The sequence below is a fragment of the Lissotriton helveticus genome, chromosome 7, assembly GCF_964261635.1.
Source record: "Lissotriton helveticus chromosome 7, aLisHel1.1, whole genome shotgun sequence".
Taxonomy (NCBI): Eukaryota; Metazoa; Chordata; class Amphibia; order Caudata; family Salamandridae; genus Lissotriton; species Lissotriton helveticus.
In genome coordinates, this window is record NC_136068.1 from 673,314,010 (window position 1) to 673,334,484 (window position 20,475).

The 20,475-nt window shown below is 44.9% G+C and overlaps 1 protein-coding gene across 1 annotated transcript in view; it reads right to left on the minus strand.

The window, feature by feature from the left end:
* The window catches only part of PPARGC1B (PPARG coactivator 1 beta), a 146,441-nt gene that overhangs the window by 16,411 nt on the left and 109,555 nt on the right, over positions 1-20,475 (minus strand). Inside the window, exons 4-8 of the mRNA XM_078652969.1 lie at positions 14,819-14,929; positions 11,645-12,650; positions 8,192-8,222; positions 7,338-7,402; positions 5,903-6,662 (exon numbers count right to left, since the gene is read on the minus strand). Coding sequence (XP_078509095.1) covers positions 5,903-6,662; positions 7,338-7,402; positions 8,192-8,222; positions 11,645-12,650; positions 14,819-14,929 — 1,973 coding nt within the window. The remainder of the gene's footprint in view (positions 1-5,902; positions 6,663-7,337; positions 7,403-8,191; positions 8,223-11,644; positions 12,651-14,818; positions 14,930-20,475) is intronic.

A 20,475-nucleotide genomic window follows, 5' to 3' on the forward strand; every position in this document is an offset into this window, starting at 1 on the left:
AAAAATAGAACTTTATCACACTTTCAAGCACCTATAATTAGTGCACCACTTCACCTCTGACTTGGAAATGCAAGACTGAGTTGAACTGGAAAACCATTTACAAGGCTGTGTCAAGGGCCTGCAGATGATGTATGCCAGTCACCCTAAGACAGACAGCAAAGATAATCCTATACTGATAGGATTCAGGCAAATGTGGATGGCTGGACACAAACCTTACAGCAAAGAGTTTCTCAATCTGCAGGCATCTATATGGAACAATTCTGATATTCGTACTGATATCAAAATGCTGAACTGGGTACCATGGACACAGAAAGCCATCTTGTACATTAACCTTTAAAACTTTTCACGATCTATGTGCGGAATTCCAACTGGAATCCATCCATTTCATATATTATTTCCAATTTAAGAACTGTGTGAATGCAAACTGACGAAAATAGCGATAGTACAAGAAAACTCTTCCGACCACATGTACCTAGAACATTGGGGCAACCTCCCGTATCTCCGAAACATTGATTGAAGAGGCATATTCTAAAGTCATTGTGAAAGATATCCAAACCAAATGACAGCTACATGTTCAAGTCCCCTTTACTGATCCAGCGTGGTTTACTCTTCCGGCCAATCATGATTGCAGCCTTCGGAAGGCCAGACTGACACAGTTATTTTAAAGGTAATTCCTGATTGCCACTTGTCTCCAAATAAGCTACACAAGCTGGCTCTGGATTTGAGATGCTGGAGGTCGGAGGAGATATTGTGCTTATTTTATGGCATTGTCCGGTTTTTATCTGTATTTCTGTAATTCAGTCTGGCAACAAATTAAAGACACAAGTGTCTTAAATCTGAAACCCCCTCTAGACTTGCTGTACTCCAGGATGTATGTGGAATTCCTGGAATCTCAAAAAAAAAATGGCTGGACCTAGCGTTGGCAGTAATTACCTTGTGTATCTTGAGGTATTGAAAAACAACAATGCCTCCTACGCTGGGAGAGCGACAGAGGCCTTGGCATCCAACGCATGAACCCTTGATTTATAAAGCAAATGATGAGCTGCAAACCTCTGAAGCAATCTGGGAGCCGTATGTGACATAATGCCTTAGGGTCGCCCACCATCCACATTGATACAGCTAGATGAGCAGGTTTTCTGTAATAACACTGTTCTTTTTCGTACGACAACTGTATCTAGACTTGCCTATGGATGGATATACTAGAATTCATATAATCCCATTAGTTAATCAGGGTTCTGAGTACTATTTGAGGAAACACTACATTATTAATGTTTCTGAGAGTTTATCACAAAAAAGCAGCAAAGGCTCCGAAGATGCAAGCCCGGGCTGCAAAATCTCAGTGAACAGATTTGCCTTGGTTCCAACCATGGGCTCCTGGAGGTCTAGCACTGCTGGGCTCTGCGGGCCTACCAGAGTGAACAGGACACTCTCCTTTGCAGAGGGACCGTCTGCAGAATCCAATTCTGTATTAGGTGATTTGCATTTAGGTCACTATTATTCTGCGAATCAACTTACAAGCGGTAATTAATATAATGGGGAGGAAGTAAGTTATCTGCTACCTCCTTATCATAATCATTTTGGAGGCCCTGGTCAACGTCTGAATCCGATCCAAACAAGATCTCAAGGCTTCGGTACTTCAGAGGTTAAGGCACTACCACTGTCTGGGATTCCTCCCAAAACAAAGGTGGTGCTTTTGTTATCTTGTATTGAGACACAGACTGAGATAACACAGAAGGTGGCAGTCCATCCAAAACTGGTCTTTAATGCAAGACCTCTGGTGCACAGAGTGGTGCCAGCGCAGTTGGGACAGACATAGCCTATAGCACAGCTACTGAAGTACAGGGTCAAGACTGATTTCCATATGGATGGGTCCAAACTGGGGTGGCGTACTGAGCAAAAGAACAATGGATGTAACCCAGATCTTTTGACTGGTAATGAATGTTTGATTGATTCAGCATTCCATCCATCATTTATTGTCGCAGTACTTTTTGCCCTAAGTGGGATGGGTATGACCAGACATGGGTCTCTTGCTCGCTGTGCCACTGGATTCAAGCTAGCCTGGATGATATCGGGTGTTGCCACGAAACTGGACCCAGGATGCTTGTTTCCGGTCCAGGGAGGACCCGGCTTGGCAGTTCAGGCTGGACTGTTCCCATGAGGAACAGGGTCAAGACTGATTTGAATATGGCTTGGTCCAAACTGGGGGGTAGCGAGCAAACGAATGATGGATTTAACCCAGATCTTTTACTGGGGGTGAACGTTTGATTCATTCAGCATTCTGTCCATCATTTGTTGTTGCAGCACTGAAGTATGGCGCTGGCTGGGTGGGCTCTAATAGGGTCAGTCGGTGACAGGGCAGGCCCGGCTGGTAGAAGTCCAAATGTGAGATCCAGCAGATCCATGGGGCCCAAAGGCCTTCCAGATGGGCACAGAATCATCCCAAACCACTGCAATATTATCTCGTTAATGGCCTTCACTTGTCGATGATGGCCTTGGAACCTGACCGTGTTGGGACCACATATGGGGTAGGCTCGAAGTTGGATGATTGAGGTGAAGTTGGGTCCTTCTAATGCAGACGAAGAGACCTCTCCCAAGAGTGTGAGTGATGGGAGAGAGACAACTTCTATTTAGATTTCTTGTGTTTATGACAAGGACTATCTTTCAACTTAGTCTTCAACTTACACAAGGATGGTGACTTTGACTCATACCAAGACTTAGCATGGGAACCGCCCCAAGACTTGGCACACAAGTTTGTGCTTGGCAAAGTACAGCTTTGCCAAGTAATTTCTGGTGCATCACGGAGTATTTGTCACAGTACTTTAAATCATGCAGAGAGCGCATACACTGAAGACAGACGTCGTGCCAGTTCACGATCAACATTTGTTTCCTGCAGTTGTGACATCGTTTGAAGCCTTTAAACTACGAGGGAGACCTTTCCTTAACACACTTTCAGACAAGCACATTTCGTAGTGAATAAGACACAGAGTAAAGGTGGAAAGCGGAGCTCTAGAACTGCATTAGAGGACACAAAAAGAATGGGAACCAACATAAGCAAAAGAGATGCCGTCTATATACTCAATTCCTGAGGAGGTGCAATTCAGAGCTGGGTCTTAAGGCACCACCTGTCTGCACCCAGGAGTAACTGCTAAAAACTTTCTGGATCCAGTCTGGAATTCAAAAGGTGAGTAACCAACATGTGAAACATCTGCAGTTAGAAGTAGCCAAAAGAAATAAATGGGCGTACTGTGTCTATAAACTGCTCCTCCCTCTCACTCAGCGCGGGGACACGCCGAGATGGCGTAACCATGCGCTTTATACATTTCTTTCTTTATTTATTTATTTTACATGTACATTAGTTATTCTGTATGTTTGGTATGGATTTAACCCTCTGGAAGTACGGTGTACAGCTATGTCTTGCTGAAATGCTAAAGGTCCTCTTCACTGATGGATGGGAGAAGGCACCTCACCAGGGGGGCAACTACACAGCAGGCCTTGCATGGACTAGCCTGATCACCTCCACCTCCAATGACTGCAACCATCCCTGCACATGCAATAGAGGGCACCTCTGAAAGCCGGTGGAAGTTTAAGGGATGAGCACTCTCATTAATGAGAAAGTGAAAATGTCAACCCAGGCAAAGTGCTGATGACACTAAAGTTTAAAAATTATTTTTTTAAGAACACTGTTATAAAAGTGAATTTGAAAGAGGGGCACTTCCTCAAGCACAAATACTTTTAACTGACACCGTTTGGACAATTCACTGGCAGTGCTTGGATGTGCATTTGAAAATACATACCCCTGCACAGCAATGATTTGGGGGAAGTTACAAACATTTTGTGTAAAAACCTCAAACAATCATGTACCAATGTTACAAGCGGAACACCACTTCAGACACCCGGGCCATGTATCTAAAGGCACATTTCCCTCTTTACAAACGGACTCAAAGGTGACCGTTATCTGGAGACCCCTGAGTAGGATTAATTGCTTACCTGTAATCCAAGTTCTCTTCCAGGGGAATACTCATCAAGGTTATAAGCACTATATAGTCCCACCCATGTGTGGGGACCACGGAGCATACAAAAAATACATATGTATATATACATGTATATTTAAGGAATAAAAAACACGAAGTACCCTCAAACATACATATAAATATATATATGCATATACACATACACATGTATGCAGCCTAGAACACCAATAGATAAAATGCCAAAATGTTATTAAATTTTGGCAAAGGTTATTTCTGATTTTCATATTAATCAGTCAATTACCCTTACTTTTTTCACGAACCAATCCACACCTCTAGAGAAGGTGTTACATTCTCTTGATCTCAAAAAGGTTCTTAAATGTGATCTGGATAAAACCTAGGACAAAGGAAATCAGACCGTTTATTTATAAATTATGGTCCCATGAGCACTGGTTTCCCTTCCTCTAAACAAACCATCTCTAGATGGATAGTCTCTGAATCTTCTTTTCTTACCAGTTAGCTAACAAATAGCTCATTCGTAGGCCGAAGTCTCATTTCACGAGAGGAAAGGCCTACACTATGGCCCTTCTCAGAAATATACCCATTGCAGAAATCTGTAAAGCTGTGGCGATCATTACACACATTTGTTCGCCACTATTGCTTAGATTGTGACACTCAGGCGGATGCTCAGTTTGAGCAAGTTCCTTCAGGAACTTGTTTCAGTAAATTACCTTTAGGGTGTGTTAACGGTTCTGGTGTTCGTCCGCAGGATTCTGTGGATAGGCTTGCTATTCCATTCAGTACTTATGACAATTGAGGAGTATCCCGTGGAAGAGAAGGATAAGTTACTTACCTGTAAACCTAGTTCTCTTCTAGGAGTAAACTCATCAAAGCCATAAGAAACTCACCCTCCTCCTCCCTGGACGAATACCATTTACAGTAGCACTCTTATTTCTTATTATTACTCTACATGGTGATACTCTGTAAAAAAGACTTGACCTAACTGTCGCCTTTGGGTCATGATGGGAGCATGGAGGTCTTGGAGGTCTTAAAGGTAAATGTAAATGTAAATGTAGTTGAGCTTATATAGCGCACAGCTACCCGCAGTGGGTTTCCCGGCGCTTGCTTAGGGAACCCTTCCTGATATTCCCCTGTGAGATAGCAGGGTATCCACAAGGTGAAAGTCAGGCATCCCGCCGCGAGGGGCCGTTGTGGAGATTAAGCAAGCTGTTGCCCAGAGTCGCAGAGTGTGAACCCGTGAGTTGAGGAGGCACCGGGGCGAGAATTATCGAGTCCGTGGAATTTTTAGCCCAAGACCCGCCGGGGCGGGGAATTGAACCCTGGTCCAGGACCGATCTCAGATTCCGGGTCTGCCGCCTCTAACCCCTGAGCCAGGTAGGGTGCCAGTTATATTCTTTGTTGTTGTTTATGCAGGCTATGGGCTAACATACCATTACTTTGCCTTTGCTTTGAAAATAAATGCTATGTTTAAACAGTTAAAGTGTGTATTTTCTATGTAACAGAAATGCTATTAGTTATATATATCTATTTTAAATGAAAAATTAAATGCAGTATATATATATATATATATATATATATATATATATATATATATATGTATATATATATATATATATATATATATATATATAGATAGATAGATAGATATAGATATATATAGATAGACATGTATATTTGAGGATACTTTGTATTTTTAATTCCTTAAACATACGACATATATATCTATTTTTGTATGCTCCGGGGTCCCCAAAAGTGGGCAAGGCTATTCAGTGCTAATGACTATTACTGAGTAAACCCTGGAAGAGAAGCCTCAATTATAAACCTGCTCTTGCCTACATTTTGTGAATCCCAGACCCTCTTATTACCACGGTTAGCCTCCCTAAGATACTTTTGTTGTATTCCTCAAAACATACCTTAAATTTCTGCCAATTCCTGGGGATCTGGACCTGCAGGTCGACCTGGAGCCGGACAAACTGCGGTAACGTGGATGGCTGCTGGTGCGGTTTGTAGGGCTCCTGTGTGGGCACTGCTTGGACTTGAAAGGGGGGCTGTGTACATCCTCTGCCTGTGAGCCGTCACTCTCACTGCCACTGTCCTCAAAGACTGTATCCTCACTAGGACTCAGGCTAGGCGTAATGTCCACGTCCTCCAGAGCCTGGTCAAGGAAGCCAAAGTGCTTGGTGAGGCTGGCACGAATCTCAAAGTCTCTGAGCTGATGTTCATCCTCTGTGGGAGACTCCTGCAGCTTTATGCCATCCGTGCTGCTCCCTGAAAGTCTATGCTTTGGTGGCACTGACGCTAATGACAGGTGCTTGTTTGCCAACTTGCTTGGGGGTTCCCACGACTTCAACACTTTTCTCTGTGTCCAGGCCTCCGACCGCACAACCTGACAGTAGTCGTGGTCACCAAAGGAGCGGGACAGAGGCCTCTTGGTGCTCTGTTGCTCCTTCCAGCACGGCCGCCCTGCTGCACGACTCAGGTGTGCAAACAACTCTGTCCTCGCCGGCTGCCTCCTGCAGGACTTGCCAGAAATCGCCACGGAGCTTTCGGCGCCATCGCCGGTAGGTGAGGGGAAGTTGGGAGCCTGGTCCTTCACAAGTTTGCACTCTATGTCGGGCTTGAACAAGTCGTCATCAGCTGACTTGTAGGGTGGCGTTGTTGGTGGTGTTAGACCTTTAGGGAAAAATAACAATATTAAGGTAAACAAAAGCAGAATCTGCCATGTACAAATAAAGGGGTCAAGAAAGCAGGGTGCAAAAAACAACTCATGGAAGACACAACCCAATTTTGGTTCAAAGAATATCACATTGTATCTTCCTTAATTGTCCACTGGATCTCCATAATGCTACACAAACTGTTCTAATGGATTGAAATTGTCTTCATGACAAAGAGGCCTATCTCTTGAGGCAGAGATCAGAAGGCGGAAGAAACCAAATCAGTAACAGCGGAGGAACAGAGGTAGTTTCTTCTAATCATGGACTGCCAGTGGGTTGTGGGTGCTGCTGGGCTCCATTAGCACAGAAGAGGAACCCACTTGACCCTCCATTGCACCCAGTAGAGAACTGCAGGAGAAGCACATGCAGTGGTGCTGGTGTATTTCTCCCAGAGCCTTCTGTCAGAACTGGTGTGCTCTCCCCTACAGTTCAGTCCTCTCTCGGGTGGAGTGGACACTACTATGTTCTCACTGCTGCACAGCAAAACTTGATCATAATGAAAACAGCAGCCACCATTCATCTGCATACTCTTTCCCCCCAGCTCCACCTCTTCCTTTTGCCTCAGATTGTCTTAAGGAGCACTGGGAGCCGCCCAGCCAACACCAAGACCTCCGAAGTTCACCCGTGTGCTTACCTGCTGTCCCGCACAACTCCACCGAGACACTCTGGTCAAAACCCTTCTTCGGATATACAGAATCACTGTGGGAAAGCAAGAACAAGATAGGGTTAGGGATGGGGTTAGCAGCACAAAAGGCAGTCGGAACCCTAATAACAAAGCGTCCCTTTAAAGAATGTCCTAACTTCATACAGGCCCCTTCTCTCTAGAAGGGGAAGAACAGACCCAGGACTCCAGATCAGGCCTCCTCTGACAATCAGACTCCAACTTTCCTGGGTGCCTCTCTCTGTGGAAATGGGGTGCTCTGGTTCTGGGAGTGTGCTTGAGCTTTGAGAACAAGCCACTCCGGTCTCTGGTTCCTGGTGTGAGTACTTTATGAGAGAAAGATGATGTAGTACCCAATGCATGTGTGTCTTGTTTCCGGTGCATGTGTGTCCTAAGAGGAACAGATGCTCTGGTTCGCAGTAAATGTATGTCACATGAAACTGTGACCACAGGGTCTCCAGCATGACCCAGTCACATAGTTCACTGCAAGTCTGAGGCATGAGCATATGACACAGGGTCACCCACCGACGGTGCATGCTGGGTATCAGCCCAGCTGAAGTGAAGGCCATCTACCCAGAGCAAGACATTCAGTCTTGTTGGGAGTTAAAACAACAGTTCTCCTGGAGAGACGGAATAAACGAGGATCCCAGACACCATCGAGGGAACATGCATGTGGACATTTGTGTGAGACGATGGACAAAGTTCCAAAACTCAACTATTATGTTTTTCCAAGGAGGCAACAGCTGTTGTACACCATGTGCCATGGACAAGTGTGGGCACCTATGCCAACCTTCATTGGGGGGCTGTTAAATTGAGTGAAAACTTACCTTTCAGGCGAGGGCAGCGTGAAGCCAAGGTCTGAAAAAAGAAAAAAAAAAAGAAAGAGAATGCATTACTCAGATAGTTTTAAAAAGTATACACATTCAGTACAGAAGGCAGAGGTAAGGGAAATTATGCCAGTGACCCAGACTGCTTTTTTGGGGCTTTGGTGAGAGGAAGGATGTGACAAAGTAACCCACCATGTGCGCACGATCAGCGTTCCTGCGAGAGAGAAGTGTGTTGTGGGTTAGGTTCATAGGGAGTGTGAGACTTAGGATGGCTCAAGCCACCGGCATGGACCCACAGATATCTCACAGAGGATAACCAGCGCCAAGCAGGGATTTCAGAACTCGCGGCCATGCAGAGATAAGGCTTAAGATAAAACACCTGGACCTAGTCACAACCTCAGTGGTGGAGTTTAATACCATCTGAACCCAATACTTTACACCCAAATATATTCAAATACCCACTAAAATATCTTCATGTTAGAAGAGTATGGTGGAACTGCAGAGGTGTTACTCTCCAGTATCTAATCACTTGAACCTTTTCGTTCCCCTATGGTGAACACTCTAGAATATGATTATTGCCATTCAGTGTCCATTTCCCCACTCTTTTTGAAAGGAAAGGGTTGAGCCGTGGGCTTTTGCTGCATACATCTAGCTTTCATCAAGTGAAATAAAACATAAACTCCCAATGTATCCCTTTGAAGGAGTAGGCCCATTTTAGAGATATCTTCTTCAGATGCCTATTCTTTGACCCAGACGAAATAATCTGTACAAGAATATGGACAATACAATGCTACTCTGTCCCAAACAATCATGATGTAGGACTAAATCTCCTAAACGTGTGACATGCTTCGAGAAGACACTACGCACACCTGCAGCCAGGGTTAACATCTTTGTATCAGTTTGCAGGCTACAGCAAGGTCAATGGTGAAAGTCCATACATATAAAAGTTCAATCAGAAGTTCACAGGTATTGGAAGAGCAAGCTGACAGATGCACACTTTGTGCCGTATGCATCTTTAGCCCATTATCGGGGGAACCCTAGAAAGGGGGAATGTTTAGTCCTCGCACTCAAAGTTCTGACCTTTCAGCGTAGAGTTTACTGAGCAATCTGAGTGGAAGTGCAAAGATGGCCTTTATGTGAGAGGACATAGGGCTCCCGCTGATCAGTAAATGGCCAGTGACCATCTGAGACATCCTTATTAAGAATAATATTTAGCATGGGTTTAACTACCATTAGTATGACCCCACACTGATTTTTTCAGAGGGACAGTGACATTCTAAAACAGTCCCAAAGTTTCCTTCACAAACTGGAATTTGATAGTTTGCGGATCTGTGTGTTCAGCAGAGAGAGAGGAATGATTCATCTCACATTGGATACCAGAGATCAGATACTGGCCACAGAGAGGGGATGTACATTTTTTTAGCTCCTGCCCCATTTCTAGGCTAATGTTCAACCTCTAGACGTCACAACACGTATATACTCTCCTAGGGCTGAAAAGAGCTTGCATTTTTCCGATCCTCGGTTGTATGAATTCTTTAATTGAGGACTTCTGGGGAATCTACAGATGTGACCAGAGTAAACATGTGTTTCTCTGCTTTGTAACTCTCAAATCGGTCTCTTACAAAACAGGTCAAACACATTTAGACTGTATCTTCCTCATGCCCAAATAAATATAGCATATAGGTAAATATGGTTACCAAACAGCGATACTAAACAAAGTCACCAAACGACACACCATTTTGGGACACGTTTTGCGATATTTGCTAGTTTTTTATCAAAGTTTAGATATATACACAAAGAACAGTGGAGACTGTGAATTTGTACACAAAACAATGAAATTCAACCCTGATTTTAAAAAAAACCACAGAATAAGCATGTTTTGCAGGAATACAACACTTCCTGTTCATATTAAGCGGCAACAAGAGGACTGTGTCAAACTCTGGGTGGATGCAGCACTTTAATAACTTTAAAAAGTTACGATTGAAATCCTGCCAAGTGATTAATTTGTTCATGGCGATTTTTCTCTCTGGCTACCACGGCCTATGGATTGACTATTATGACAAGGGAGCCTGGTTATTTGTTTGGTAAACTGTGGATACCATTGCATTGGTGCTTTGTACCACCATGCTGTAGATGTTTGGTCACCAGGCTGTGATGGTTTAGATATTTGGTTGCCATGCTCTGGTGCTCTGACTGCCAACGTATGCTTCGGATATAGGTTAAAAAATGTCCGCCATTTCGGAAATCACCTATACTATTGGCTGCACACAGATCAACCCACTATCAATTAATGATGACTGATGCTGTCATCCCACCCACATATAAAGGTTGCCCTTACACTTGTCCAAACCAATAAACTGGAGCTTGTTTAGATAATGAAGTCTCTGCAATCCCATCCATCTAACTACACCTGAAAAAGGTAGACCCAATGTCAATGTTTTCTGAATCTGGGGGCCTTCTATAAATCGAGCCCCTGACAGACGGACACACAAAGCCTATGCCTACAGCCCTCAAGGGATGCTTTGGTTACTGTGTTTTGAAAATTGCTCTCCAAGCATCTACCGACCTCAGGCATGGGGTATGGGGTATGGAAGGCAATCTAAAGCGTGCAGGAAGAGACAGTAAATGTGTCGATCTCCTCCTCCTTCAAATCAGATCTGTTCCTGAACAAGAGGCTCAGGAAGTGAGAGGAGAATTTTAAAGTGTCTGTGACCTATAAATCGCTTCCAGGGATTGGGGAAAAGTGCCCTGGACAAACCTTCTCTATTTATTCTAAGTGGATGGGCAAACACTGTCCCTTCTTCAGAGGCAGAAGGTGTCTAGGACTTGGTTCCCATAGAGTCCCTTAGAGGTCCACAAAAATCTGACATGTAATCTGAAGGGCTAAACTCAGAGGATCCCCATTTACCGGTTTAAAGGAGTGCAGTATTTTTACGAATCCTTGGACACTAAGCCAACTTGGTGGAACACGATTAACTTAAAGTCAGGTACATGAGAATACAAAAACACACACAAGTCTAAAATACTTCCAAGTTATAGAAGGGACCAAGAACCCAGATGCTGGACCCCTACCTGACACAAGATGGGAGATTTAATGGATTAACCAAGGACCACAAAAGGCGACAACGATTGCCTATGACCTATTTCAAATATATGGGTTTCAGACACTTGTGGCAGTAACTAATACTTAATAACTTAATAAATGTCCAATTTAGAAGCGATTTTAGTGCGCAACTCACGTTCTAATTTTTAATGATCCCCTCTCTACAAAGGACTTTCATTGATTTGTCGGTTTTGTGCAGTAAAGCGCTTACAATTTATTAAAGGATTATTAAGTGGGCTATAATATGTCTTGAATATTGGACCCAGATGTGAGGTGCCAGTCTGATTTTCACTGCCTAATTTTGGGAGTGACATTCAAATGGGGGAGCTTCCAGCAGTGCACATCATTACCTGTTTTTGTTCTGTGTGGCTGGAGCAGTTGCTCAGAAGCTTCCAGGTTGTCCACTTCACTCTTTAAGCTCACAGCCTCCTCCACTGCACCAAGCCCGCTCTCCACCTCGCACAAGGCTTCGTTGAGGTCGTCCTCTGTGAAGGACAGCCACGGGCCCAACTCTGGATTCAACCGGCCAGAGCGCCGCACGGCGTGGATCGTGCTCTCTGGTTTTGGGGCAACCTTTGCAGGTGCACTCTCATGTCTTACTAGGGATGGCCGTCTCATGTCCCGCCCTGTGCCGCCCGCCTTGCTTTGTGCCCAAGGACAAGGTTTGAGAGCTGCTTTCACCGGGAGTTGCATTTTGCCCTTAGCTGCATACATTGTGTTGTTCTCCACTTCTTGCTTGATTGCTGTAGGTGACTTGCACCTGGAAGGGCTAATTAATGAGGCATAGTTTGGCTGCACCAGTCGATATGGCTTACTCACGTCGCTGCCGACATCTTGAGCCAGCAGCTTCCTCAGTATAGAATTTTCTGAGCACAGTTTTTTCGGACGACATTTCGTTGAGCCGGCTACGTTGAAAGTGGTCTTGCCAGAGATAATGGGCTTCTGTGGCAGGGACGTCATCTTGGCTTTCTTGAAGACACTGCCATCATGCCGATGCTTGCCATGCGAGTCCTGGGCACTCAGCTTCCTGAGTGGGAGGCAGTAGGTATGCATGTACTGGATAAGTCCCACCATAGCCTGTTGCTCCTTTTCGCAGATAAACTGAGGTTTCACCTCACACTGAGGGCTCTGCTGGGCGTCGCTGGCACCCTGAGGGAGCTTGGCCTCGCCATCGCTGCTCCCTCCATCCCCAGAGTCATTGTCGCAGGCCTGGGACACGCTCGCGCTAGTGCTCTGACTCTCCTCGGTCACAGATTGTGGAACATGTTGAGGAGACACTAAGTGCTTGTGGAGTTCGGTGCAGCTACGTCCCTGCGCACGCCTTGATGTGGACTTCCTCTCTCGCGAGACCTCAGCCTAGGAGCAATGGAAACAATGGCACAGTCAGGCAAATTGTTTCTAGTGGGTACGAGTGAACATTTCAGCATGGCGATTGTAGTGCATACATGAAAACAACAGTGTCAAGGGCATGTGTAAAGGCACTGAACAGAGAGACACTTGCAACCACATTCTCCCATCCACAGCCTCCCTTAGGAATTGCGTAGGCGGAATCATGCTCAAAGGGAACCTTAAGAGAAGACTTGTACAAATATCCGACCTGCTGCTCTGGAGGGGGTTATTCCAGTGTGGGAAAGGAAAGGGTTAAAAATGATCGCAATCTGAAGGGGTGCAGGTGGGGGACAGCAAGTCAGCAGAGGGGTTAAGGATAGAGTAGCGGGGATTCTAATTGGTCCTAGAGAAGGGGCGGGAAAAGAAAGTCATGATTAGATTTGAAGAGCGGGATCAGGGACCAATCAATGAATCAGTGATAAGAGAGTCTGCCTATTCTCTAAGGGGCTGGAGCGTGATGTAGGTGGCGATGTGTTTATCTCACAGACCAAACTTGAATCAATTTCAGGTTTTTCTTTCAAAGAACCTGGATAGAATACATTCAAAACAGGTTAAAATATTTCTGAACCTTGAGTGAAGCAGACTGATGAAAGTTTTAGCTAGTAAACGTTGGGGTGGATGGATCTTGTGAACATTTAGGAAGTTGCAATGAGAGGCAGTGGAGGTGAGGACCATTTAGTGTTTTTTCAAGATCAAAATGGCTGCTTAGTTTCCAGGTATGGAGAGGATGGAGTCATGGTCTGAAGGGCATTACATGCAGAGATAAGGAAATTATGCCAATCCTTGGGTAGGATTCAAGTAAAGGGCAGACCTCCAGAGAAACAGTCGCAGGTACAATTGGAGTAAGTGACCGTTAGAAGAGAGAAAAGAGACCAATATTAGGGGGGTCGCACGCAATTAGGATGTATGCAAAGCAAAAAGCGTATATGCCAGTGGCTTAGAGGCAGTGGAATCATTTTGGCAGAACAGAGCCTGACAGGAGGGAGGAGGAGCATGGTATTTGGGGAGGGGGGGGCTCAGTTAGTTAAGATTAGAAGAGAAAGTTCCATTGGTGAAGAATGAGAAGAATGTGGCATGTGAGATTTCAGTAAGGCTGTGAACGACTGCAGTTACTACAAGACGGTCCTGGTCTGTAATATGGCAAGTGCTAGACAGGTGAAAGAAGCAGAGATAGTGAGATAGGTGGTCCTAGTGGGAATGCTTTAGATGATGGATATTGGGTTGGATGTCCTGAAGTAAGTGGTAATGACAAGAGTCTTTGGAAGGGGAGTAAAGAGGTGGGGTGGATACTTCAGGAGGATAGTGGTTTCAAAGTCATCAGCAGGGAACATTCAAGGCTTGGTACAGACAGTAGAGAGACATTTTTGACTAGGTGACTGAGGACAGAGAATACGTGTTTAAAAGTATTTGGATCTGACAGGCCAAGAGCAACAGAATGAAAAGTTCACACGTTTATGTACATTGCTGGCGATCCTGAATAAGAATTTTCATCTGAAGAGGTGGAAAGGCGTGCGTGATTTAGATTGCAGATAGCTGCCACCACATGTTACAAATGGAATTGTTGTTTTGTACTGGGATGTATTGTTTGCTTGTGAAATGCTTACTATGAAATGCAGAGAGCGTGGAAATAGCCCCGTTTAGTCACACATATTGTTGATCTGTCTTGCTCATAAGGCAGTGCCAGGCTGGAAAAACATCTGAAAGCATAGAGGTGGCCCTGCTGCAGAAGGCCCATCAGAAAAAGGTTTTCACTGGTAAAGCGCGCTGAGGCTCTACAGTGCGAGATGGGCGCATTACTCCACCTTTACATGAGGGAGGAGAGAAGCAAGCTTGGTGGGAGGGTGAACAAGCTGACTCACAGTGGGTCCCCCCATTCCACCAACTTCAATGCCCCCCTATGTCTTGAAACAATGACTCTACAGTGAGCATCTTCAACCGGATCTCCAGTGCCTGCACTGTGTCACCAGGACTAGAACAGTCCATTGGCTACTTAAACACATAGTTGTGGAACGAAGGGTGTAAAGGCGCCTTAAGGATCCCAGCAGGCAAAGGTATCATCTCCAAGTTTGCGAGTACACTAATACTGTGCCTGACATAACCTTCCCTTGACACTTACCAACAATGTCAGAACTTACCTTAAGACAAGGTCTCTGCAGCCTGGGCTTAAGCCCCACCTTTCGCTGGAAGCTCTCCTCCTTGGGCAACTCGCCCCCTGAGGGTGCCGCGGTAAGCAGCAGCTTCTTGAGCTGTGGAGACAACCCGGGGAGAAGAAATCAGCCATCTAACACTGTCCAAGCTTAATCCACATAACTCAGCCACATTACTTAATGAAATTACAGCAGATCAGAAGTAAACAAGACATTAATAAGCTTTCTTCATAGCTCAGTCTCTACACCAACTACCACCATCTGAATTCTTCCAGCAACACTGGCGCCCCGAGGAACCTTCTGGACAGGAACACTTATTGCACACAAAAACACTGCACCAACCTACTGAACAAGTCAGGGGTGTACCCCAAGTGACTTAAAGGGAAAGGAATACAGGAGACAACAGCAGACAACGCTCAGAAAACGGTGATCAGGCCCTCTTACAATCAGCAGGGTATGGGCAGTGAATTTGCTCCTAGGTACAGAGATACTTGTGCCACTGAAATGGAAATCCCCAACCGTACTAACGATGCAAGAATGGGCGGAAAAGCAAAGGGCGTTATTGGCCATTGAGAAGCTGTCTAGGGACCGTCAGAGGACCTAACCATATATTTGATAGCCAATAGCAAGCATTGTTAAGATTATTTTACCGACCAAAGGGCTGCAGTATGGCGGACCCAGGCCCCTGGGATCCCTTCGACTGTCGATCACTTTGAGAGAATACATGCGAGTTACGCTACCCGTGTCTAGTCCAAGGGTAAGGTGATGCAGTGTAATACCCCAGGTAGACTAAAAAGTGAGGTCATAAAGTTTCTTATTGTATGACCATTTGAGGGCTGAAAGTCTGATGGAATTTTTGGGTGAGAGCTAAGTTCTTCAAATTATGGTTCTACTGTAGTTGTAAGATATGGTAAAATCAATAAACTATTCTTTGGGACAAATTTTTCACAACGCTGCCTCTATGGGTACCTAGCATGATTCTTTGATAAAGTAAAACTTGACAAACTATGCCAAATACAGCGTCAAGTTAAGCCAAAATCAAGCACGTATAAGGAAACACTGCCAGCGTATACAATTACATGTGCAGTCAGCTCCTCAGAGGTACTTCAAGTCTGTGCAACAGAGCATTAACAAATGAAATAAATGAAAACACTACTATCCGGATTCGATGGGGAGTATATAAGGCGGACGCACTTAACTTTGGTAAACTGTGTACGAGTGTAGGAAGGGGCAGGTGAGAGAGCACGAGCCTGGAGAGCAAGGTATCATTTTTTACAAGGAGCAAGGCAGATTACAGAAGTACTGAAAATCAGCAGAGAAGGAAGCCACTTAATGAAAAGGACACACCGCCAGAAGCTTAGAGGCATCACATTGTACTTGTGGTAAACTGCACCCTCCAGGTCATTATGGAGAGAATGTTCATTCCTTGACTTCTGTGTGACATCCTAATGCGTTCTGGGTGCAGTAATCTTGTTTTGCTTCCAGTAACACCTGGCTGGATTGGAGACCGTTAGGTGCTCACCCTAGCTAGCCGTACTAGGCAGCTCATTGGAATCGCACACCGGCAAGTGAAAATTTTGCTTTCCAAAAAGTTTAGTTAATTTTATTTATTTTTTTGTTTGTTTTAATTTATTTCTTTCCTTGAAATACAGGTAAAGGAAACAATCTGCAATGTAACTATTTTGCTCGAGTATTTTAATTCAGCATTGGGAGGGTTAAACAAGCGAAAGGGAAAGAACCAAACCTTCAGTGGTAAGAAAAGAAGGGAGCGAGAAGATTGAGAGTGGAAAAGCTGTGTGCCTGGTGCAACGAAGAGCAGTATGCTTTGCAAAGCTCCTAAAAAATGCAATAGATTCAATGTAACCACCACGGTGGTGGCCAGGAGGATTGCCAAGCAAAGGGAAATTGTCACCAGATGTCCGCGGTGTGGCAAAAGAGGTTTCTTTTCCCCTTAAATGTGGTTTTTTGCACTTGGAACATGCATCTCGAAAAATAAAAGCCTGTGGTTGGTTAGTTACATCACACAAACTGGACAGGGTGTATGTAGTGCACTGCACCCTTCCCTTAATCCCCAAAGGCCAGTGTTGCTCCTCAGAGATTCAGATGCTGGCATTCTGTGCAGAGCGGAGATAAAACGAGTAATACACACATTTTATCTGAACTACTTTTTAGAATATTTTCATGACTGTACCAATGCAGAAAATGCAACAGTTCATTATACACAATATGAAAAAAATTCAACTAAAATTAATATTAGAATAACAAACACATTTCTAGAGCGTAGCAACATAATTGAAAATTAAATGAAATTCCACAAAATGCACAATATAGATTTTTCAAACCACATAAGTATATATAAACAATTTTCAAGACGACGTGTTCATTCTTTTTCAACTATGTTTAATAGAATCCCAATATTATTATCAATACTTTAAATATGTAAAGCTTTTATTTAGTGAGCATGGAGAGAACAGCAAATACAAATCCTTGCCATAGAGTCTCCCTGGGACCACGATTCCGCATCTTCGGAGTATTTTGCATAATTATGGATTCATCACATTTGCCACATAATCCATCATACACTGCACAATTTGCAGATTTCCACAATCGTTTCTAGCTGAAATGGATCATGAATTAGTACTCAAAGTGTCATATACTGTGCAACTATGTATAAAATGAAGATTAACTGGACAACTTTCAGTTTCCGTTTCCAGGTATTGACTTGATACTAACGAGGTTAAAGTTTTAACCCAGCAGTAATATTTGTTAAAATGACAGATTAGCAAAATAAATGTGGCACCGAATTATAAGATTTATGATTAGCATGGGTTTACTTGCTGCATAGATTAGTCAAAACTATTGCACAATTTGAGTGCAAATGCCACATATTTCCAGTGTCCCTTCTGATAATCGATCCCTGCATGCTGAAAACAGGCGAATTCACTAGTGCGCTAAACGGCTGACATAAAGGTAAGCATATCTATTCCCCATGGAGGGATCCTACCATTAAAGCAAAGAGTATAGGCATACGACGTGTGTTGGGGAGGCCAGGTCCACTGACGGAGCTTGAGTGAGTCTGGTGAGGGAGGGAGTGTGTAGGCACCCTAGTGGCTGAGCGTCTGCAGGGTCGAGTCTGTGTCGAGTTCAGTTCAGTTCAGTTGAGTTTGGTTGGTGTTAGGTCAGACTAGAGCCCCTTATAGGAATACTGATAGCACTGCCAGTTGGGCTGCTCAATGAAGCTGGGCGCATGCTAACTCGCCACAGAAAGGCTAGAGGGGCATTGAAAAGTTCTGATGGAAGGTCCCAGTCCTGGAAAGGTCAGCACTAGGCTGTCCTGAGGCAGGATCCCCTGGGATCAGGTTGTTCTCGAAATTCTTGCAGAGAGCTAGCCCTGGAGGCAGCCAGATGGTGAAAGGAATCATGACCCAGCAGCAGCCCGGATCCCCACCAGGGCTCCCAGCTCATGGTTGAAAGGCAGAGAGAATAACTCCAAGCCATCACCCACTGGAATGAAGGTATCCCCACCTAGCACACAGCCTGGCATACAAGGATGGCCTTACCTTCAGGGAGTCTGAGCCTGCATATCTAATCCAGGAGCCCACGGAGAGCAATGGGGAGGTCCTCTCTCACTGCCTACTGGCTTTGCATCTTTAGACAGCGGTGAGCTGAGATCTCTCCCTAGGAGTCCACTTGGGGGAGGAGCTGGCCCGAATAAACAAGCGGGAAACATCTGACTCATTTAATACCTCAGATCAGGGACGTCTAGGTGCTGCTAGGGCCCATAGTGAACGCAATGCAGTGTGCGCCACATCCTAGGCTTCTGTTAATCGGACTTCGGGTTCAAGACGAGCATAGCAGAGCGCGGGTGCTGGCAGGCTTCAGCGACAAGCCGCTGTTAACAAAAACGTTCAGAGGGTGGTTTGGAGGACGGCATGGGGGGGGGCTTAGTTTCAATGTGCCCCTGCACCTTTGGTCCTGCCGGCACGATGTGTGGCTGCTTGGTTTGGTGCGGCAACGGTTAGCGCCTGGCGCCTGCTATGTTGCAGGAGGGCGCAGGTGGATTGTGGCGGAGTAAGTAAGGCTGGTTAAGTCTCAGACACCCCACACCGCCGCCCTGCAATTTGGTACACCGCTTAGCCACGTTGCTCCCTGCCATAGCAGCAGCCCAGCAGTAGCAACAGCGATTGGGGATATAAGGAAATCATCCAGCGTCTGGGAGGGATATGAATGCGAGACGGCGCAAAATTTGGAATCGACCGACCCAGCCAATCATGAGAAAATAAAAAAGGTTCCCCAAGCCAGCATAAATAAGCACGGAGGCACTGAGCCCACTAAGGTCTTAAGCAACCAGGAGCACAGGCAAGACCTGGTCTCCACTGGATTCACACCACCCAACACTCTAGCACCTTATCGCATGAGGAAGAGGGAGAGAAAATGTACAAGGAAAGACAGAAATAGGGCATAGCCAGCGAGAACCATCATAGGGCAAGTCTATTAAAAAAAGGCGCCAAAGGTAACTGTTAATGCAAGTATTAGAACCTACACTGGTCACTTTTAATTTGCCACACATTCAAGTTAAAGTTAGAGCTTGTAAGGAGTTATTGCAGAGTTGGGGCATAAAAATAGTGCACTTCCAGGAGGATTGCTAAGCGCCCACCTGCTTTCAGTACCAGATAAACCTGCAAGGGGGAGCAGAATTCATACCTCAACCTGCCCGCTCAAAGTTATCCTTTACGTAGAAGACAAGATATCCTTTGGAAAAACCTTTTGAGGGCTTGTGATTTAGCCGGATTGGTAACGTTAAATGGCCGTCTCCCCGGGGAAATCCCACCAGCCTGGACAAGGTCCTCCAGCAAGCCAAACTCCTACCTTGATAATACGATAGTGAGTGCCAGTTTATATAGTAGGATAGTTGATTTCAAATTTGATCAGAGACCTGAGAATGATTATAACCCACAAAACCTCGGGATCAGTGCCACTACAACGGCTCTGAAAATCTAAAATGCCTTAAATGGATAAGATTTAAGACCGGGCAAGTGAAGCAATGAGAATTCTGAAAGGAATATCAGTTAACATGCAGAATCCAGTAAAGGCATGGAAATGTCTTTTGGAGAAACTAGCAGCAAGGTATCCGGAAAATAATAACACACAATAGCGCAAGCTTCAAGCATGATAAAATCATCAACTGGCCAAAGCGGATTCGCCTTATAAGATCCCGGATCAGCAAAACTATCCAACAACTGTGGTGCACACCGCAGTATTCAGCATTGCTAAAGTGCCTACGAGCTGATCGCAGGAGGTTAAAATAGAAAGAGGTTTGGTTGCACAAGAAAGGAAGATCTGAAGCACTGTGTGCCAAGCTCCTCCACTGCTCCTAACGAACTGATCAGAGGACTTTCTGGAAGATAATTTATGAGCTCAACAAGGTCCCCAGGGCAGCAAACAACGCTAATGTAAGCGAAGAAGAATGAGTGAACTTTTTTAAAGCACACTATAAGGATGTACAGATGCCTCTTCTGCCCCTGGTCCTAGTCTTGGTCGATATGAAATGGAACATGGTATGGACCCAGCCGATATAGCACTTAATAAAACCAATAGCGATGACAACCTAAGCATCTTAGAATATCCAACTGCGTATGGAGAAA